Source organism: Dendrobates tinctorius, unplaced genomic scaffold, assembly GCF_039654945.1.
Source record: "Dendrobates tinctorius isolate UK_male_01 unplaced genomic scaffold, ASM3965494v1 ptg000028l, whole genome shotgun sequence".
NCBI lineage: Eukaryota > Metazoa > Chordata > Amphibia > Anura > Dendrobatidae > Dendrobates > Dendrobates tinctorius.
The window spans coordinates 82,942,668-82,965,805 of record NW_027361696.1 but is presented as its reverse complement, the minus strand read 5'-3'; the positions used below and the strand labels follow the sequence as shown (position 1 = coordinate 82,965,805).

Sequence of the window (23,138 nt, the reverse complement as noted above, 5' to 3'; positions counted from 1 at the left end):
ACTGTATGGCAGACTATGAGGTGCCCATAATACTGTATGCCGGACTATGAGGTGCCCATAATACTGTATGGCGGACTATGTGGTGCTCATAATACTGTATGGAGGACTATGTGGTTACCTATAATACTGTATGGCGGACTATGTGGTTGCCCATAATATTGCATGGCAGACTATGTGGTGCCCATAATACTGTATGGCGGACTATGTGGTTGCCCATAATACTGTATGGAAGACTATGTGGTGCCCATAATACTGTATGCTGGACTATGAGGTGCCCATAATACTGTGGCGGACTATGTGGTTGCCCATAATATTGTATGGCGGACTATGTGGTGCCCATAATATTGTATGGCGGACTATGTGGTTGCCCATAATACTGTATGGTGGACTATGTGGTTGCTTATAATACTGTATGGAAGACGATGTATCCATATATTGTACTATATCTGTATTTTTTTATCTGTGCATCAGGAATCGTGGCATGTGTTAAAGGACCCCATTGATACGCTGTCACCCGAGGCCCACGAAAACCTGCAGCTCACCCTGGTGACAACGCACATCAAGATGAATGCCGGCTGCAGATGTGACAGGGCATTCTGCTCTGTAACAGGTCGTGTGTTGATGTCACATAGCAGTTTTGTTAAATGACTCCAGCAACCTTTTATAGGCCGGCAGCCTTTAAATGTTACTGGTATGTGACATCAGCACGCGGCCTGTCACAGAGCAGAGCACCCCGTCACAGCTCCAGTCGGCAGTCATTTTAACAACCACGGTGAATATGAAGCCAAAATAGGATGCCGGGGTGCGCAAGAAGGTGAGAAGAATCCCCCCCTCTATGACTGGGCTAGGTAGTGGCCTTAAAGGCGGACATAGGGGCCCAGGAAGGGGACGTTATTAAAGTGAACACGAGCCCAGGATGAGGACATTATTACTGGATAGGGACCTTATTAAAGTGGACAATGGGGTCCAGGATGAGGACATTAAATAAAGGTGTGACATAATTACTGTATGGAGGTAAGGATGAGGAACATGCATGATTGGTTTATGGTGGCAAGTGGGGACATAATTACTGTAGGGGCCAATCAGGGGACATTATTACTGCTGTACTTTACTTTTCAGGTTACTGTCATGGGGAGAACAAAAGGGGGTCCTGCTACTTTGCAAGGCGGCACTGTCATGATCCATGCTGGATCATGACAGATAAAATGCACTAGTAACCTTTTTTTTTCCTTGCACTGTGGTGGTTTCAGTTCTAGTTTTGCCCCTGGTGGCCGTTAGGGTCATTGCACTTGATGTTTTCTTTGCTTTGCCTTTTGCCCCCGGTGGTCACTGGGATTATAGCAGCCTTTAGCCCCTGATCATTTGACCATTCCCTTTTCCTATATAGGGTCACATGGTCTATGAGCAGGTGTTGGTGATAGCGTCTTTTTGGGATTCCAACCACGGTGAAGGGAGCAGCTGGCTGAGGTCTGAAGCCACTGCAGAAACCTGGTGAAGTTAGCAGCTGGCTTGAAGGTTGGAGCCACTGATGAAACTGGTGTTGAACTGTGGCTGCCCGGTTTCCGCAGCAGAGTGAGATGGTTAAGGTGGCAGCTGGCTCTGAGGTGTCGAGCCACTGCGAAAAGTTAATCCGGTGATGCACTCTGCTGCCTGGTGCTGCAGCAGAGCAAGATAAGTCTTTTTGTGTTTCCCCTGTTTGTATTTTTCCCTGGTGTGTATTAGTACAGCGGTGGGGCCAGTGTCTGCACCACCCAGCTCCCTAGCAAGGGATAGGTGTAGGGTGTGCTAAGGTGACAGGTATCTGGATCAGCGACAGGTGAGGGGCCTGTATAGGGAACTTTAGGAGTGTGAGGGACACTGACTCAGGGGAGTGCAGGAGGTCTCCACGTCCCCGTTCCCTATCGCAGAGTCCACCGTTGTAATTGTTTCCCCTTTCCCCGTGTCTTGCTGTTTCAGTTACACGTGCCGTGTCTTGTTGTTTTAGTACCAGCCTGCGGGCTGTGTCACACAGGACTGGTCCACGTGACAGGCACTGTCTTTTTTTTTCTTCATCTGACATAGTGTAGAAGTCAGAGAAAATAGTGGGGAATGTGCTCTGGAAGCGATCAGCTATAGATAACTGTTATTTTATGCAGAGACGAGTTCTTGCTCTAAGAAGTGATGGCAGTCTGCACTGGATGAAGATGAAAGACTTCAACTACAAACGTTACCGGTGAGTCAGTGTGTTACTCATACACTTACACTATATACTGTATTCTGTGTACAGGATTCCCATGTAAAATGTCACTGGTGGTAATAACAGTGTTGTTAGTATTGTGGTTAGTATTCATAATCAGAATTGTAGTATTCGGTCACTATGTGGTGGTAATTTGTGGTCTGGTCACGGTGTGGCAGTATTTCTCCTTGTATGTGGTATTATTTGGTCCCTATATGCTAGTAATATGTTATATTATTCGGTCACTGTGGTGGTAATATGTGGTCTGGTCATTGTGTGGCAGTATTTGTCCCTTGTAGGTGGCATTATTCGGTCACTATGTGATCTGTTCATGGTATGGTGGCATTTGTCCCTGTGATGTATTATTACTCGGTCACTATGTGGTCTGGTAATGGTGTGGCGGTATTTGTCCCTTGTATGTAGTATTATTCGGTCACTATGTGGTCGGGTCATGGTGTGGTGGTATTTCTTCCCTGTATGTGGTAGTATTGGTCTTGGTATAGGGGACTGTGTTGTGTATGGCGGTCATTTGTTCTCTCTGACAATAGGAGAAGATTCTTTATTTCCGTTAGAGATTAAATACTTTGTACACAGCGGCAGAGATGCACTTACAGGGGGTTTCCTGTGGAATAAAGTATAATCACCTATCCACAAGATAAGTGATAATGTATTTATTGGTGAGGGTTTAACTACTTGGACCCAATCGGCAGAATGTGGAGCTTTTATCCCCATTAGACTGGAGTGACATGTCTGACTTGATCACTGATCCATTCATTCCCTCAGTGGCTGTAGTTGATTTTTTATAGAAGCCCCAAAGAGAATGAATGGAGCTGTGGTCAGACATCCCACCTGCCACTCCATTTTAAAATGGGGATAAGTGTCCTATCAGGGATAACACGTCCTCATTCTTCCAATCGGTGCAGTTTCTAATGGTCGGACCTAAGTGATCACCTATCCTGTGGAGTCCCTGGATCGGTGATAACTTGTTTTAGCTAAAGAACCTCATTAATGTAAGCTACTGTAATTATGCATCCCAGTTATGGGGGCGCACAGTAAATGTGCAGGAGCAGCCTGTGTTTTACAGCCGATGCTCCACTATAATGGGGATAACGACTGACAGATATTTGCATATAACTGTAGGGTGGGCCCCTAGAGCCCATTCCCCTGGTGGGCCCCAGACACCCCAGTCTGACCCTGGACTTCTGGTGGTCTCAAACTTCTTCCCTTTAAGGAATGTGAAGGCCACTGTGTTCTTAGGAACATTAAGTACTGCAGAAATTATTTTGTAACCTTGGCCAGATCTGTGCCTTGCCACAATTATGTCTCTGAGCTCCTTAGCCAGTTCCTTTGACCTCATGATTCTCATTTGGTATGACATGCACTGTGAGCTGTGAGGTCTTATATAGACAGGTGTGTGCCTTTCTAAATCAAGTCCTATCAGTTTAATTAAACACAGCTGAACTCCAATGAAGGAGTAGAACCATCTCAATGATCAAAAGGAAATGGACATCATGTGACTTAAATATGAGTGTCTGAGCAAAGGGTCTGAACACTTATGACCATGTGACATTTCAGGGTTTTTTTAAAATAAATTTGTAAAAATTTCTACATTTCTGATTTTTTCAGTCAAGATGGGGTGCAGAGTGTACATTAATGAGAAAAAAATGAACTTTTCTGAATTTACCAAATAGTTGTAATGAAACAAAGTGAAAAAATTAAAAGGGGTCTGAATACTTTCCTTACCCACTGTAAATGTAGGGTGGGCCCCTAGGGTCGATTCCTCCTGTGGGCCCCAATCCAAAACTGGGTGCATGTCAAATATCGGACAGCACTTGGATGTCATCTGAGTGCAGTCCAATGTACGCTCACAGAGACAATGGAGAGGATGGAGAAATAAAGTTCTCTGTCTTCTCCACACCTGTGCTGCGATTCTTTCATGCAAGAGAATCGGATTGCAGGAAAATCACACTCGGATCACACTCTGACTGAGTTTAATCCAAATGTCATTAGCATAATTGGCCTGATTCTTAAGGTATGTTCATACTCTGCGTTTTTGCCTGTTTTTTCCCATTTATATTTTTGCTTCGAAAAGTGCAGTGTTTTACTATCCAGCAAAGTAAACGTTATTCCTGAAATCTCGTGCACATGCTACTTATTTTGTTCCTGCAGATTTGAAACAGTTTTATATCTGCAGCATGTCAATTTCTTCAGCATTTTTGCATAGCTTTTTTACTTCTAACACTCCTCTATTTGAAACAGATATTTTCCTCTTCGCCACGACAGCACCCACAGAGAGAGGGGATCCGCCCCCGGAACAGGAAACCTACAGAGAGATAAATGGGGCGGTCCCCCTCGCTCCCTCAGTTTTGGTTTCCTGTTCCTGGAAAGGAACCTGCAGAAGAGGATTCCTGGTCTGGTAGCCGCCTGCGTGCAGAATATGAGCAGCAGGGGCCCCAGGACCGGAGGCAGCGTCGGGTGGAGAGGTATATCCCCCCCCCTAGAGCTGGTAATGCAGGTGAGGCCGGAGGTGAGATTGGTGCCAAGGCTCACTGGGGAGGACGGTGAAATACCCCCCCCCCGAGGGGGGGGCATTACAGGTAACAATAACCGGCCGGGCAATTTCAGTGGTGCCCCCGCCCCCCCCAGCAAAGGGCTCGAGCGTTTGTGCTGGGCAGCGCTTCCGGGGGTCATACCTGTGGAGGGGAGAAGGACCCCGTGTGTTGGTGGCGGGGTGCAGATACCCGGGAGGCACAGCGGGACAGCCGCCGCATCAGTGCTCTGCTGTGAGCGAGCGCTTCCCCAGCAGAGGCAACCCGGAAGTGAAGAGAACTTCCGGGGTCAGACAGGAGGCAAAGATCGCGGGAGAACGCCCGCGCATGCGCAGAAGCGCAAAAAAAAATAAAAAATGGTGGACGAAAAAAAAAAAAAAGAGAGGAAGAGGAGCAGCTATAGCAGCGGCTATAAAAAGAAGCCACAAACGCAGCGGGGGTGCGCAGTCATGTCGTCCTTAGATGACCCAGCTTCGCTCCCGTTAGGTCAGCCAGTGCAATCCCCACATGGCAGTAGACAGAGCAGTGCTACAAGGAGAAGTAGTAGCACCAGGAAAAGTGGCAGCTCCAGGAAGGAATCTAGTGGACCTTCCAGGCAAGATGAGCCCTTGGAGAAGAAACGCAAAGAAAAGAAGTCGTCCCATGCCTCGCCTCAGCCTGGGTCGCGGACCCCGCAGCCGGTAGTTTACTGACGAAACTCACGGGTGAGTGTTTTGTGGTCAGAATATATAATTGATGGCCTTCTCTTTCTGGTCCATACCCCCTTTAGGCTAAAAGAACGGAGAAGGCGAAACATAGAGAGTGTGCCTTATGTTCTCAGCCCCTCCCAGACGGCCACCCTAAGAGATTATGCCAATCATGTATTGAGGAGGCCTTACAGGAGGAGTCCTCACGAAAGAAGGAGGATATCCGGGCAATTATAAGAGAGGAGCTACGGGCCTTAGGCGGTTCCAGTAGTTTGGGGGGTCACTCCTCCGCAAGAGAAATATGTTCGCCAAGAGGAGGAGCCTCGCTGGCGTCAAAATCGCCATCTGAAACCGGGGAACTAGATTCCGACAAATCCCAGGAATACCTTTCCTCAGAAGACGAGGACCAAACGTGTTTCCCCACGGACAGTGTCAGTAATTTAGTGAAGTCTGTCCGAAATACCATGGGGTTGCCAGAAAGTAAGGACCCCAAGATCCCACAGGACATAATGTTTGCAGGCATTTCCCGTAGAAAGGTCCGGGCTTTCCCAGTGGTACCAGCTGTTAAAGAGCTAGTTAAAAGGGAGTGGGAAAAACAAGGTCAAAGAACCTTCCTCCCCTTAACGTCAAAGCGTAAGTACCCCTTTGACGATGAGGAGTTAATAGCCTGGTCAAGAGCCCCCAAGGTGGATGCGGCAGTGGCCTCTACCTCTCGTAGATCCTCTCTGCCGGTAGAGAATTCGGGAACCTTGGCTGATTCTTTGGATCGGAAAACCGATACATTTCTTAAAAGATCTTGGGAGGCATGTATGGCAGCCTTTAAGCCCGCAATAGCAGCCACATGTACGGCAAGATCATTGTTGGTGTGGCTGAATGACTTAGAGGACAATATTAAGAATGGAGTAGCTAGGAATAGACTCCTTTCCTCTATGCCCCTCATTAAGGGAGCAGCGGCCTTCCTCTCCGACTCCTCCGCGGACTCTCTCCGGTTATCGGCTAGAGCGGCAGGACTGACCAATGCAGGCAGGCGGGCCTTATGGTTGAAGGGGTGGAAAGGAGACACACAAACAAAAACTAGACTGTGTGCTATACCCTGCCAGGGTAAGTACTTGTTTGGCACGGAACTGGATGAGATTTTGACAAAAGCGGGGGAGAGGAAGAAGGGTTTCCCTAACCCGTATGTTCCGTTCAACAGGAGGGCCTACAGGAAGCCGCCGTTTGGTAAAAAGAAGGACTTTAGATCCCAGGACCGCTGGGGAAATAAGGACCCCAAACAAAGAGGCAACCTATTCGGGAAGCGTCCCTTCAGGGGAGACAGATCCCGATAAAATCTTTATACCGGTAGGTGGCAGGCTGTTAAAATTTAGCCGCCAATGGGAGGTGACATCAAATCCATGGGCCATGAATATCGTGTCATCAGGCCTGAAATTAGAATTTGTTCGGTATCCACCGAACTCCTTCCTATTGACTTCCATGAAGTCCCTGACACAGCAGGAAGCGCTGGAGATGGAGATTGCAGTACTGCTAACTAAACAGGTCCTAGTAGAGGTCCCAGACGACGAAATAGGGATGGGCTTTTATTCTCCTCTATTTTTAGTCCCAAAACCAGATGGCTCTTACAGGACTATAATAAATTTAAAGAAACTTAATACCTTCCTAAGACTGAGGTCGTTTAAAATGGAGTCGATTAAGTCTGCAATAAAGCTTTTGTTTCCCAGGTGTTATATGGCAGTCTTGGACCTAAAGGACGCCTACTACCATCTCCCCATATATCGAGGGCACCAGAGGTTCCTGCGGGTAGCAGTCTGGTTCAAAGGTCGGATTCAGCATTTCCAGTTTGCGGCAATGCCATTCGGGCTATCCATGGCTCCTCGGGTATTTACAAAATTGATGCTGGAAGTAATGTCGTATGTAAGGCTGAATGACACCCTAGTTGTCCCTTACTTAGACGACCTACTCATAGTGGGGAATTCTGTTTCACAGTGTGAAGCGAGAATAGCTAGGATTATCTCATCCCTACAAACACTGGGTTGGCTAATTAACTGGGAGAAGTCCAGACTAGAGCCAGTAACCTGTCAGAGGTTTTTGGGCCTGCAAGTGGACTCCGTAACTGAGGAGTGCTTTCTGCCGAACGCCAAAGTAATGGCCATAATCGATAAGATACAGAATACTACAGGAAGACCCGTAATATCATTGAGACAGGGTATGTCCTTGCTGGGGTCTCTGATATCGTGCATTCCAGCGGTGCAATGGGCTCAGTTCCACTCCAGAGAACTGCAGTGGGCTATTCTGCAGGAGACAGATAGACTCCAGGGGCGGCTGGAAGGGAAGATGTCCCTATCGCCCGAGGTGGTTGAATCCCTAAAATGGTGGTTAAATCCTTCCAATCTATCGAAGGGAGTACAGTGGTGGGTGACTCCCTCCAAAATACTCACCACGGATGCCAGCCCCTTAGGTTGGGGAGCCCATCTGGAGGAGCACATGGTACAAGGCTGGTGGCGTGAGGATGAAATAGAGGCCTCCTCTAATGTAAAGGAGCTAACAGCGATTTTTTATGCGATATCTCACTTTCTCCCGCAGTTAAGGGGCACCCACGTAAAGATCCAGACAGACAATACCACCGCAGTGGCCTATATAAACCGGCAAGGAGGCACGCGGTCAATGCCACTGATGTCTATCGCGGGAAAGATCCTGGAAATGGCCGAGGTCCATCTTCTCTCCTTGTCAGCTCTCCATATAAGAGGAGTAGACAACTCCCGAGCAGACTATCTCAGTCGCCAGGCCCTATACCAGGGCGAGTGGGTCCTCAGCAGACACGTCTTCGAAATGATAGCGTCAGAATGGGGCAGACCAGAGATAGACCTATTCGCAACCAGAGCCAACAGGCGCGTAAAAAGGTTTGCTTCACTCTACAGGTCGGACAACCCAGACATTCTAGATGCCCTCCAAGCACCCTGGGCATTCCAACTAGCCTATGCCTTCCCTCCAATGGTGCTACTACCAACAATAGTCAGGAAAATAAGACAGGAAAGGGTGAGGGTCATCTTGATAGCCCCGTTTTGGCCAAAAAGACCGTGGTTTTCATGGCTGAGAGCCATGTCAGTAACCGACCCGTGGATCCTGCCGCTGCACCAGAATCTTCTCTCGCAGGGACCCTGCTACCATCCACAGGCCAAAGCCCTGGACCTAGCGGCCTGGAATTTGAAAGGGAGCTACTGAGGCAGAAGGGTTTCTCAAAGAACCTAATCAATACCCTGCTACAAAGCAGGAAGGAGTCCACAACAAAAATATATGCTAAGGTGTGGAGGAAGTTCCTGGCCTTTCACCCAACAAAACTAGCCGGTGAAGTACCCATTACGGCCATTCTAGAGTTTCTACAAAAAGGCCGAGAATTGAGACTCTCAGTGAGCACTCTAAAGGTCCACGTATCAGCCCTAGGAGCCCTGTTTAACTATAACGTGGCAGCAAATAGATGGGTGACTCGGTTTATCTCGGCTTGTCAACGAGCAGAACCGGTGCATATGCCTCGGCTACCAGCGTGGAACCTTACTCTAGTTTTGGATGCCTTCACTCAGGCACCGTTTGAGCCCATAAGCTCAGCATCTATAAAGTGCCTCTCATTGAAAACGGCTATGCTAGTGGCCTTAGTATCGGCCAGGAGGGTGAGTGATCTTCACGCTCTATCAGTAGACCCTCCGTTCCTGTTAATAACACGAGACAGTCTGATTTTAAAGACGGACCCGTCCTACCTGCCCAAACGGGCAACTAAATTTCATAGATCTCAAGAGATATGCCTACCTTCATTCTATGAGAACCCGTCAACACAGGACGAGGAGAAATATCACACCTTAGATGTGAAGAGAGCCGTGCTAGCCTATCTAGATAGGACCAGTCCCTGGAGGCAGAGTAGGTCTCTTTTTGTCTCCTTCCAGGGCAGCAGAAAGGGGTCTGCAGTTACAACGAGCACGATATCCAGGTGGATTAGGGATGCGATCACGAGGGCATATTTGGCAAAGGGAGAAGACCCTCCACTGGGGATTAAGGCGCACTCCACTAGAGCCATATCATCCTCCTGGGCCGAGAGGGCGAACGTCCCAATTGAACAAATATGTAAGGCTGCAAGCTGGTCTTCTCCATCTACCTTTTATAGTCACTATAGACTAGATTTGTCCTCTACCGAGGATCTAACTTTTGGTAGATCAGTCCTTAACACGGTGTGCCCGCCCAAGTGATTATCTCTGGAAATCTCTCAGTGGGTGCTGTCGTGGCGAAGAGGAAAAACCGGATTACTTACCGGTAATACTCTTTTGTAGAGTCCACGACAGCACCCGCTCACTTCCCTCCCGTAAGAATTTTTCACACATGGGTCTCTTTGGTGGTGGAGATTATGATTTAAGTTAGATATGTGATTAAACTTAGTAAGCTTAAAACTGCATAGGGGTAAGATAGATGAATCGCCCAAACAGTTTGACTAAAACATGTATGGCGGTTCCTCCGTTGTTCTCGGTAACACAAACTGAGGGAGCGAGGGGGACCGCCCCATTTATCTCTCTGTAGGTTTCCTGTTCCGGGGGCGGATCCCCTCTCTCAGTGGGTGCTGTCGTGGACTCTACAAAAGAGTATTACCGGTAAGTAATCCGGTTTTCTGCTGAAAATATTAAGTGTGTGCACATAGCCTTACTGACAACAATCTTACAATTATTATTCTCCAGAGTAGTTGTCAAGAAGATTGCATGGCCTAAAAACCTATGGAAGCCATAGGGGTTGTCAGCCTAGAATAGGTAGGAATCAATAATTTTACACAAGAAAACAATTTTAAGGGAATTTATCATCAAAAAATTACCTATTATTAAAACATATATGGCAATTTTTTTTTAATATTACAATCTGCATTAAGAAATAAAAAAAAATAGAAACCTCATAATTTTGTCTAGAGACTCATGAAGGCCAATTTATTATTGCATTTGCCCTTTGTATCTGGTATTTGGTGTTTTTCACCTATTTTTCATTTGGAGCCAATTCTTCTTTGCACCTTTTATTACATCTATTTTTGATGTTTTCTCCGTTTTTGTTTTTTATTTTATGTATGTGTAAGGGGGTGGCAGGTCCCCTCAGTTGCGCCCTCTCCTCCTTCCAGATGACCCTCTGTGCACGATTTGTAGATATGTTCTGCACCTGTATGCTTTTTGTGTTTATCTCGCCTTATTGTAATGTAATCTGATGAATATGCTGTGTTTGTATTATGAATGTTTCTCTTTAATTGACTGTGTGCTAGAGTTAGGCCGGGGTCACACTGGCGAGGAATACGGCCGAGTGAGAGGCGCTAAAAGCACGCATTAGACACGGACCAATGATTCTCTATGGGGTCACTCGCACCAGGCGTATACTTCTCATCCGTATTCTACGGTCCGTGCCAATCGCAGCATGCTGCGACTGTCAGCGTACTACGGCCGTAGTACGCCAATGCAAGTCTATGGGTGCTCAAAAAATACGGATTACACACGGACCACACATGTGACTTGCGAGAAATACGCACCCGGTGTCTTTTAGCAAAGCCGGCAATTCAGTGCGCTATACAGTAAAGTAAACTCATACTGACAGTTTAATAAAGAAACCAAAGAATAAATATATACACATAGAATGCATATATATATATATGCATTCTGTGTGTCTATATCTATTCTTTGGTTTCTGTTATAAACCCTGTCATAGGGCTCCATTATAAGTCCATTTTGCAGCCTGCGAGAAAATCTCACCATACGGATGCCATACGGATTACATACGGATGGTTACATGCGCAAAATACGCGACCACACCTTGCTTACGGATGACATACGGAGCACTGTTTAGGGGCCATTCATCCGTATTACGCATGTAAAATACTGACCGTATTTTGCGTCGGTTAGTGTGACCCTGGCCTTAGGGAAAGAAACAGTTAATTAAGGGGCTGGGTCAGCAGCAACCACAAGGTGCAAGGAAGCTGCTGCTTAGGGAGAACTGCCTGGCCACAGCATATGACCCAGGGCACTGCCAGACCCCCGGACGGGAGAGGTCTGTTGCCCGGAACCAAGGACTGATCCATAAAGGCAAAGGACTGCAGTATGGGCCCCAGGGCTCTGGATAGGCCCCCGCTGGAGGGGTGTGAGATGCGCCCAGACTCCAGTGCGTGGAATTCCCCTGATCTATTGCTGCAACTGCTGTATTGTATTGTACTTGTGTCTTCTTTCTACTCTACCTTCATCTATTAAACAAGTTTTTTTCCTTGTTGAACAACGGTTGCCTTTTCTGCCTCTGTTTTGCCCGGACTACTGCGGCTGGAGCAAGAACAAGGTACGTCGTGGGGAAGGTTGTATTGGTCCCAGATGTCTTTGCGCAAGGGACCAGGGGAGTGCTCGCTGACAGAAGGCTCAGTGGACTCTATTCCAGTACTGTGCCTTTAAGAACCTGGCTCTGACTACCCTCCCTTGGTCGCCTTTGCTACATATGCCAATGTGGATGAAGTTTAGGGTTTCCAGATGTTTTTCAAAAGTTTGTTGCAAAAGTCCCCCAATCTCCCCCTGGATTGTTTTTTTTTCTTTGTACACTATATTTTTATTGTGGAAATTTTTGTGACATTTTGCAAAATGTGAAAAATTTTGTGCTAAGAAAATCTCAAAAAAAGTTTAAAGACAGAAACAAGACAATTTTTGACTGGGATAAACCATGGGCATTATTTTGAAGAACTTTGTGTCAAAACTCAGCGAATACTAGAAGACAAAAGTAAAGTGACTCAAAAAAAAAAAAATCCAAATGCTGAATCAAGGCAATACTTCTGGTTCTATCAGGAAAAGTTTTCAGTAGGTTCATTATCATCAGAGGCAGGATTACAATGACAGGTAACACATCTATACAGGCTGATAATAATGCAGGATCCTCCAATCACATCCCTTCCATTCACAATGAGCTTTGCACACGCTCATTAGGTGCTTCATTACAAAACACTGTGTCTGAGTAAGTCTATTGCTGCTAATGTACATGTAAATTTTCTTAAAAATATAAGTATAAATAAAAATATAAGCCTAGAACAGCACCAATAGTGTGAAAATTGCAAAAGTTATATATAATGTATAATTTTTTTCTAAAGAAATCAGGATTTGAAAAAACAAAATACACGTAGCATAAACCTGATTTAAATAGTGCATCATTTTCTGATAATACATTCCATCTAAGGGCTAATTTTATTTTTATTTAATCAAAATGGTCTTTAGATAAAAACAGAACAATTAGTCATTAGGATTTTGTTCCTGTGCCCCCTTCCCCTTATTTTCATGCTAGATTATCGGCATAATAGGAGATGTTGAGCCAACAGCAATTCTGGCAAACGAGTTTGCGCACACAAAAAAAAAAAATCTTCTGAATATTTCATGTACGGCGTACAAAAGAAGAACAAGCAGTTATCATATGTCTTTGTAAACCAGCAAGGCATTAAAAAGCAAGATGCATGTAATTTACATAACATCCAGATTACTAAGCAATGCTCAGAAGCAAAGGCTGCCTAAAGCAGAGACAATGCATGCGCTTCTCATGCCAAGGAATACAGATGCCCATAGCTCTGCAGACTGGTGGAAGCAAGGGAATGTCTGTAAATACCTACAAATATTTCTTATTCTCATAGACATCATGCAGCTTGAGAACGTGGGGATGTTCAATCAGCTTCAGGATTGCAATCTCTCTTTCCACCTGCAGGAAAGGGATTAAAGCACAAGGGTCAATATTGGAGGCAAGCACAAAATGAAAGGCACATGTAGCAGAGATGAATTTGTCTTTTCACTTTTTCAAGGTTAGGCACTTTTTCGACTCACATCGTCTAAACAGATCTGCTACTTTCAAAGAAGAAAAGATGTATGCTGATAAGCGATGAGCGAACGTGCTCGAATAAGGTGTTATCTGAGCATGCTCGGGTGCTAACCGAGTGTCTTCGGCGTGCTGGAAAAATATGTTCGAGTCCCAACACATGCAGGGATTGCTTGTTTGTTAGGAAATCCCTGCATGTGTTGCGGCTGTTGGAACATCCATGCAGCTGCGGGGACTCAAAAATAGTATTGGAGCGCGTCGAGGACGCCTTCTCCGAGCGCGTCGAGGACGCCTTCTCCAAGCTCGTTGGCTCATGAGTACTAAACTCATTCAGATATCAATTTTCTTCTCGAACAAGAAAAATTGACCGAGTTTCATCAGTGATTTTTGGTCAGAGTTTCATCCTAGTTTGGTCCTAGTATCATCAGTTTTTTGTTTTTTTTCTATGTAACACTCCATGAAAAACAGACAGCATCCAAGCAATGTGCAACTCTTTTTTCCGGACTTATACACTTGCATTGGCTCAAAGTTGTACATGTCTACATGATTTTGTGTGGACCACTCCGGTTGCAAAAATACATGTGACCAGATCCAATTGTTAAGAGTTCTGGTCATGAAAAACAGCGGAACTATTTTTTAAGAAGCTGCAGTTAGTTTCTGCAGAACTGATTTTTGAAGATTTTGTGCCAAATACTAAAGGCAAAATACTGAGCAATTACCAATGTCTAAATAAAGCCTAAGGCCGAAATCACTTGTTTTTTGGTACAGGTGCGATCTATTATTTTTAGTATTGTCTGCAAAAAAAATGGAGACATGTTCCACCTTAGTTCATGGTGTAAATCAAACTTGCCAATGCAGGTGGATAAGGTAGAAAACCTTTTTTCTCATAAGTGAAAAAAAACTTATGAAACTGGGACCATATACACTCATTGAACCGGACCATTGTTTGGATTTCTAAGGCGCCAAGACAGTGGCGAGGTTCCGAGCCCCGTGTACCTATCCATGGTGAGCTGGCTATTTTCACTTTTCCAAACCTTATTTAAAACATGACACATGAAAAAGAGGCAAAAAAACACTGCTTCAAAAAAGTGATAAAAATTAAATAAGTAACCTAGTTTAGCTCACAGACGCAGAAAATCGACAACATTTTTAACTTCAATGATAAAAAAATGTCAAAAACTAACCAAAACCTTTAAGTTTAATGACACAGATAAGCTTTGTGTTATCATCATAGACCTTTTTCTCACAATATATTTCAGTTTAGGCCGGGATCACACTACCGTGTCTGATGTGACAAATTCGCACGAGTCACTCAATTCAACACTCGGCTGCATCGGGTGTTGATGTGAGAGACTCATGTGAAAAACGCATCGTGGTAAAAAGCGCAGCATGCTCATTAATTTCACGGAAAAATCCGCATTTCTAACTATTTTCTATGAGACTGGGGAAGCTCCAGAAAAAAACGAGCGGAAAAACACACGCGTTTTCTGGGAAGAAGTCCGGTTTTCAGTTAGGAATTTTCTGCATACGTGTGCACATACCCTTATAGTAAAGCTGGTTTTATCTACAACGTTTGCACTAATTTTAATCGTATTTTTCACATTTTTTGTTCAAAACCATTGCAGCCAAATGTTACGATATAGTAAAATATTATGGCTTTGCATTTTGAAGTGTTTTTGCTACCAGTTGACTTTCGTTTTCAAAGCTTAGGCTATGTGCACACAGGGTCTTTTAGATGCTGGCACAGCTGCTGAGTTTTCCCTGGTGAAGCGGCTTCAGGAAAACTGCAATCGTCGTCTTTTACTCTATACTGTGAAGTCACTACTTTTAACCTCCCAAGGAGTGGTGGGGCTGTTGGTCTGCTCCCTGAGGGGTTAAATGTATTTGATGTTTATGTATGTGTAGGTAGGTGTGCCGACTAGGGGGTGGTCCTTTTTTCCGCCGCAGACAGACTTGAGACAGACACCGATGTGCGTTCAACAGGTCCTCTTTATTGGCCGTCCTCTTGATGACCCGCAGCACCACACAGCAGCTGCTCGACTCCGCAGTACCACACTGCAGCTGCTCGACTCCGCAGTACCACACTGCAGCTGCTCGACTCCACACACAGGCCCGGGTATCTTCGCTTTTTTCCTTTTCCTAATAGACGTCCCTCGCGGCTCTTTCACTGTTACTGCCCTAGGCCTACCACCACAGCGCTTCACCCCTCCGAGTCCGTACGTCAGTTACCCCTGGGTCTCCTCTGTTCTGTGTGTTCTCCTGTCAGGGCCACCCCCCTAACCGTCTCTGTTATCAGTCCCTTCAGTCTTCTCGTCTCCTGAGCTCCTCTCCCTGGACTGACTCCTACTGGAACTCTCTACCCCTTCTTATATTCCCTCTCAGGGAATTCCCCTCTAGAGCTCCTGTAACCCCACCCCCATGACTCTGCGGTTTCGTAGCCTTAAGCTGATGCAAAAGCCCTTTTCTCACTGCTCTCTGCTGCCATCTTGTGGCCAAATTACAGTATTACACCTCCTTCTGTTTCTGTCGTCTTTAGTCTCCCCCTAGTGGCCAAACCCAGTAGTCCACGTCAACCACACTGTACATTACCCTCCTGCTGCAGACAGGTCCATAGGTCAGTCCACATCAGTTAGCTTAGACAGTGTTAAATGCAATGGCTGGCCCGGTTTGTGAGAGGAAACGGAGTGTTAGTGGCAAGTTCAGCAAGTGAGAGTCAGTCAGTGTGTGGAAGGCAGTGTGTGAAGCAGCAGGATTAAGTCAGAGGCTGCTAGGGACAGTGTGGGCCTAATACTTGGGGCAATGGACTGCCGAAAATACCGTCTAATAGCCTAAAACAGTGATTTCCAAACTCCAGTCCTAGCGGACCCCAACAGGTCATGTTTTTAGGATTTCCATAGTGTTACACATGTGAGAGAATTCCTGATGCCTTGATAATACTTCCGTCACCTGTGAAATACTAAGGAAATCCTGAAATTTCTAAGGAAATACTAAGGAAATTGCTGTTCCTATGCACCTCGTGTCTCCTGGATTAATTGCTGCCCTGGTTCCAGAAGAGGGATTCCCGGAGTCAGAAGAGTGCAATCATATAATCCCTTTAAAAATATGAAACTTTAATAAATTGAGGTAAAAAACACCCCCCTAGTGCAATAACACAATTAACAAACTCAATACAATAACCTACGATAGCCCTACACTAGCCTGCTATCCCTTCCTAGCCAGCTAAATAAAGATATATTATTTAACAAAAAAAAAGAATTGTGATGTCATTTCCTTGTCCAACCTCTTTTTTTACATATTCAATTGAAGAATATTTACAAACACCGATAGAGAAATAATAGATAGACGGCACTCGGGACCGGAGTGTGCGGCTACAAGTATTTCTATGCAGCTGAACGCTCCGGTCCCAAGTGCAGTGCCGGGTACTGAGGTGTGAGACTCGTGCGAGTTTCTCGCATGTCTGAGTCTGACCCCGGCCTAATATGCAATGTCCTTTAGTTTTGTGTTTTTTTTAAATAAATAATTTAAAAAAAAAAAATGACCTGTGCTCTCCCGCCCAATTTTCTGCACAAGAGAGGGAAAGCCAGCAACTGGGGGCCGATGTTTATAGCCTTGGAAGGGGTTAATACCGTGAATCTTCCCAGGCTTTGAATATCAGCCCGCAGCTGTCTGCATAGCCTTTACTGGCTACTAATCTAGGGGAACCCCCCAAAAAATGATGTGGGGTCCCCCTATAATTAATAGACAGAAAGGCTATGCAGACAGCTGCGGGCTGATATTCATAGCCTCGGAAGGGGCCATGGATAATCGGGCCCCCCCCCGGCTACAAACACCATCTGTAAGATGCGCCAATTCTGGCACTTAGACTTTCTCTTCCCACTGCGGTGTAGTGTAGTGATTGCATATTGGGTAATAAGGGGTTAATGTCACCTTTGATTGTAAGGTGACATCAAGCCCAGTTAATAATGGAGAGGCGTCAATAAGACGCCTATCCATTACTAATCCTATAGTATGAAAAGTGTTCAAAAAAGACAGCCAGAAAAAAGTATTTCAATCAAATAAAACACCACACAGTTTTGCCATTTTATTATACGCCTAATTCCCCAAAGCCCTCGATCTCCTGAAAAAAATAAAAAAATAAAATAAACACATACTTCCTGTCTGACGTAGTCCTTAATAACGAGTGTCCCATGACGAGTTCAGCTCTGCTACATCTGGATGCATGACAACCAGAGATAGCAGAGCTTGTAGATGGTCACCGGTGGTCACCTACACTGTAGTTCTCATGGTCAGCTGACTGTGAGAACTAGCCTAGTGACCGGAGATAACCCCCTGTCACATGCATGGCAGTTCTCGGGGTAACATGGCATGGTAATCCAAATCCGCAACGTATTACTTATTCTAATGGATACGCTGAGTTTTATGTGAAGATTTTCCCCATAAAATTGTATTAGATGCGTAAGATACGCAGGTTAATAACACACATGTTTTTATTGCATTTCCGCTTCAGAAAAGCACTAAAACTGCATGTCATCTACACGGCTGTATTTGTAAAGTTTTGCTAAATCCAAATATCGGGAAGTATCAAAAACAGCAGCTTTATTTAAAACTGGCCAGACCAAAAAGAGACAAAAACCGCAGCATCAAAAGTGAGAAAAAAATGCATGCAAAAAATTTACACTGAAACGCAATGAAAAAATGCAATTTAGGCTGGTTTCACATTTGCGTTTTTTTCGCGGTAATTTAGCGCTAAATAGCGCATGCGTTTTTTTTCCTATACTTTGCATGGGATGCGCTTATGTGCGCATACACATGCGTTTGTACGCGTTTTACCGCGCATGCGTTTTTTTGCGGTATGCGCTCGGGCGCACAAAATGCAACTTGTTGCATTTTTTGTGCGTCCGATTTGCCTCAAAAAAACGCATGCGCGCGCAATGCATTTTTTTACAGCAAGACACCCATTATAAGTCTATGGTGAGCATATGTGCGCATTGGCATGCTTATGTATGCGTTTTTTTGCACATGCGTTTTTTTTTTACCATTAGTTTAGACAATGGAATTTAGGGGTTTGGGTAAAGTTAGGGTTAGTTAAGGGGGTTTAGGGTTAGGGTCAGGGTTAGGGTTAGGGTTAAGTATGGTTTGGTTAAGGGTTAGGGTCAGGGTTAGGGTTAGGGTTAGGGTCAGGGTTAGGGTTAAGTATGGTTTGGTTAAGGGTTAGGGTCAGGGTTAGGGTTAGGGTCAGGGTTAGGGTCAGGGTTAGGGTTAAGTATGGTTTGGTTAAGAGTTAGGGTCAGGGTCAGGGTTAGGGTTAAGTATGGTTTGGTTAAGGGTTAGGGTCAGGGTTAGGGTTAAGTATGGTTTGGTTAAGGGTTAGGGTCAGGGTTAGGGTTAGGGTTAGGGTCAGGGTTAGGGTTAGGGTTAGGGTTAAGTATGGTTTGGTTAAGGGTTAGGGTCAGGGTTAGGGTTAGGGTTAGGGTCAGGGTTAGGGTTAGGGTTAAGTATGGTTTGGTTAAGGGTTAGGGTCAGGGTTAGGGTTAAGTATGGTTAGGGTTAGGGTTAGGGTCAGGGTCAGGGTTAGGGTTAAGTATGGTTTGGTTAAGGGTTAGGGTCAGGGTTAGGGTCAGGGTTAGGGTTAAGTATGGTTTGGTTAAGGGTTAGGGTCAGGGTTAGGGTTAGGGTTAGGGTCAGGGTTAAGGTTAGTTAGGGTTTGGGTTAGGGTTAAGTATGGTTTGGTTAAGGGTTAGGGTCAGGGTTAGGGTTAAGTATGGTTTGGTTAAGGGTTAGGGTTAGGGTTAGGGTCAGGGTTAGGGTTAGTAAAGTCATGGTTTGGGTTAGTGTGAGGGGCCACCTAATGTTGGAAAAAAACGCAAACGCGGTAAAAACGCACTAAAAACGCATACAAACGCATAAAAACGCTGCGTTTTTTTCATGCACGCTCATAAAAATGCTTGAAAAAAAATGCAGCAGTTGTATGCTTTTGTATGCGTTTTTCAATGCGTTTTTTTGCGGGAAAAACGCGCTGCAAAAAAAAGCAAGTGTGAAACAGGCCTTACCTAATGGGTGCAAAAATGCTGCAACATCAAAAGCTTATTGTGGAAACATAACCTAGTTTTTTAGCATAAGGAAAAAACAATAGTAGCGAAATACCACAAACTGCCTAAAATTGCCATATCTAGAGCAAACCACAATTTTGAAAAAAAAAAAAAGCTAAGAAGAAAACTACAAGTGAAAAAGCACAAAACAAAAAAACACAAATTAATGGAGCAAATGACATGGGTTTAAGATCTCCCTATTGAATCCAAGGAAATATTTGACTGCTGCTGATTTGTTGTTTTTTTTAATTTTTCCTCCTGTTTTCCCAGAGCAATAACTTTTATTTTTCCATCCACATAGCCATATGGGAGCTTGTTTTTTGTGGGACAAGTCGTACTTTTGAACAACACCATTGGATTTACCATATACAGTGAAGAAAATAAGTATTTGATCCCTTGCTTATTTTGTAAGTTTGCCCACTGACAAAGACATAAACAGTCTATAATATTAAGGGTAAGTTAATTTTAACATTGAGAGGAAGAATATAAAAAATAAATCCAGAAAAATCACATTATATAAATTTATTTGCATTTTGCAGTGAGAAATAAGTATTTGATCCCCTACCAACCATTAGGAGTTCTGGCTCCTACAGACCCGTTAGACGCTCCTAATCAATTCATAACCTGCATTAAAGACAGCTGTCTTACATAGTCACCATTATAAAAGATTCCTGTCCACAGACTCAATCAGTCAGTCAGACTCTAACCTCTACAATATGGCCAAGACCAAACAGCTTTATAAGGATGTCACGGACAAGATCATAGACTTGCACAAAGCTGGAATGGGCTACAAAACCATAAGTAAGATGCTAGGTGAGAGCGAGACAACTGTTAATAGTAACAAAATGAAAGAAATACAAAATGACCGTCAATCGACATTGATCTGGGGCACCATGCAAAATCTCACCTCGTGGGCTATCCTTGATCATGAGGAAGGTGAGAGATCAACTTAAAACTACACAGGGGGAACTTGATAATGATCTCAAGGCAGCTGGGACCACAGTCTCCAAGAAAACCATTGGTAACACAGTATGTCATAAAGGTTTAAAATTCTGCAGTGCCCGTAAGGTCCCCTGCTCAAGAAGGGACATGTGTAGGCACTTCTGAAGTTTGCCAATGAACACCTGGATGATTCTGTGAGTGATTGGGAGAAGGTGCTGTGGTCAGATGAAGCAAAAATTGTGCTCTTTGGCATCAACTCAACTCGCCATGTTTGGAGGAAGAGAAATGCTGCCTGTGACCCAAATAACACCATCCCCACTGTCGAGCATGGAGGTGGAAACATTATGTTTTAGGGGTATTTCTCTGCTAAGGGCACAAGACTGCTTCACCGCATCAATGGGAGAATGGATGGAGCCATGTACAGTAAAATCATGAGTGACAACCTCCTTCCCCCTGCCAGGACATTAAAAATGGGCCGTGGCTGGGTCTTCCAGTGGGACAATGAGAGAAAACACCGTATGCACTACTATAGAAGGTGCAAAATTAGGTTCCCACACCATTCATAGATAAGAAAAGTAAACTTGGCACTCAACTTTGGATGGATTAAATGTGTTTTAATGCAGTCAAGTAAAAACAAAAAAAGTTTCGGCCTCACTTGGCTTTCCTCAGTTACTATAGAAACAGAAAAATCAAATGGTGTACATGAAGAGGGCACACTCAATCAGTGCAATTGGCTGGACGGGTAGTATGCTCCTGCCCCTTCCTTTTTTTCAACGTTTGTGCGCCACTATCCTGCACAGCTGACAAGCAGAGGACTCCGCGTCACTGCAGGTCACACGCACATACCTGTTTCTCCCTAGGTAAGCTTCCCCTCCCTTGGGGCACAATTTTTTCATCTACTTTCAGTGCATCCCTATTTGATTTTTTCACCCACAGAACGGTTTCACAAGCACAGGCATCCATGATCTAAGCGATCCATATGACAGCTCAGAATTTAAAGCTGTAGGCCACCATTTTTTCCTTTAACCCCTTGCTACATCCTATTTGGACAAAAGAAACATTTTTTTCCATACCCTTTATAGATTCTTGTAACTTTCACAACTGCTAATTCACAAAAGATACCAACTTCTTACTGCAGTCTGGTAGGTCTCCTTCCCTATTCATCCCTTAACATATAAATTGTGTTATTTTGAGCAATGTATGGATTTCTCTGCATCTACCCTTGTCAGTATACCAACATGACTTTTGTAATTTTTGGCTATTGTATATACTTTATTTTTTTTTTTTGTATGTCATTTAGAGTGTGTCCTCATCATTACACCATTTGATTTTTCTGTTTCTATAGTAACTGAGGAAGGCCAAGTGAGGCCGAAATGTTTTTTTTTTTTAACTTGACTGCATTAAAACACATTTAATCCATCCAAAGTTAAGTGCTAAGTTTTTTCCAGCTAGACAATGACCCAAAACATACAGTTAAGGCAACAAAGGAGTGGCTCAAAAAGAAGCACATTAAGGTCATGGAGTGGCCTAGACAGTCTCATGACCTCAATTCCATAGGAAACTCATGGAGGGAGTTAAAGCTTCGAGTTGTCAAGCGACAGCCTCAGAATCTTAATGATTTAGAGATGATCTGCAAAGAGGAGTGGACCAAAATTCCTCCTGGCATGTGCGCAAACCTCATTATCAACTACAAAAATCATCTGACTACTGTGCTTGCCAACAAGGGTTTTGCCACCAAGTATTAAGTCTTGTTTGCCACAGGGATCAAATATTCATTTCTCACTGCAAAATGCAAGTACATTTCTATAATTTGTGATTTTCTAGATTTTATTTTTGACAGTCTGTCTCTCAATATTCAAATTAACTTACCCTTAAAATTATACTGTTCATATTTTTGTCAGTGGGCAAACTTACAAATTCAGCAAGGGATCAAATAATTATTTCCTTCACTGTAGTGTACTGGGTAACTGGAGAAAAATTCCAAGTGCTGTGAAATTGCAAAAAAAAGTGCATTTCCACAATTGTTTTTGGGGTTTTCTATTTACCATGTTCAGTAAGTGCTTAAACTGACCTGCCATTACCATTCTCCGCCGGCCACGAGCCGAAGTTCATAGGAGATATCATAATGACAAGCATGTGGGTCTTATGCAGACCCCCAGCTTTCATGACAAACCATTAGTGCCTCGCGATCACGCGACAAGGGCGCTGATAGGCGGAACTTGTGACGCGCTCCCAGCTGGCGCATGTTAAAGAACTTGGTGAAAGGTCCTCTTTAAAAATGCAGTGCCTGCACACAGTCCAAGGGTGGTTTCACTCTATGGTCAAAAGTTTGAGCAGTGCCAATTATCTTTAATGCTGTTAGTTGCTTTCATCACCAAAAACGCTAAAATTACATATTTTTCCATAGCTAGTTATAACTAGCAAACATGATTAACTGTTACTTCCCCCCATCCCCATGGACATAAGTACTTGAATATAAATCAAGCCTAGAACAGACCTTTCCAAATGTTAACACTACATTTTGTGAATGCGTGAGATGCTGCGCACATATGACATACAAGGAGTGAAAGCATGGCATAAATAAAGTGACTCACCCTAGGGGCGAATTATAGAAGCAAGCATTGATAGTGCTATACATATGACCTTATTTAAAAGAATTACTCTTTACAGTGACATGAAACTCCTATACCCCTGGCTCAGGCTCTCTACTGCACACAGAAGTGTAAGTTCTTAAACCAAGCACAAAGCAGTTTTCTAGGATGTGGTTGAACATTAAAGGGAATCTATCATCAGTATTTTACCCCCCAAACTATATACAGAGTGT

At 44.3% G+C, this 23,138-nt stretch overlaps 1 protein-coding gene across 6 annotated transcripts in view; it reads right to left on the bottom strand.

The window, feature by feature from the left end:
- Positions 1-23,138, bottom strand: part of LOC141085596 (serine/threonine-protein kinase BRSK2-like) — a 443,438-nt gene that overhangs the window by 181,465 nt on the left and 238,835 nt on the right. For 5 of the 6 annotated variants that reach the window (XM_073571101.1, XM_073571102.1, XM_073571105.1 and 2 more), the window contains exon 3: positions 13,084-13,169. In XM_073571101.1, the coding sequence (XP_073427202.1) occupies positions 13,084-13,169 (86 nt within the window). Of the gene's footprint in view, positions 1-13,079; positions 13,170-23,138 lie in introns of all 6 variants that reach the window. The other variant, XM_073571104.1, reaches the window with a different exon arrangement.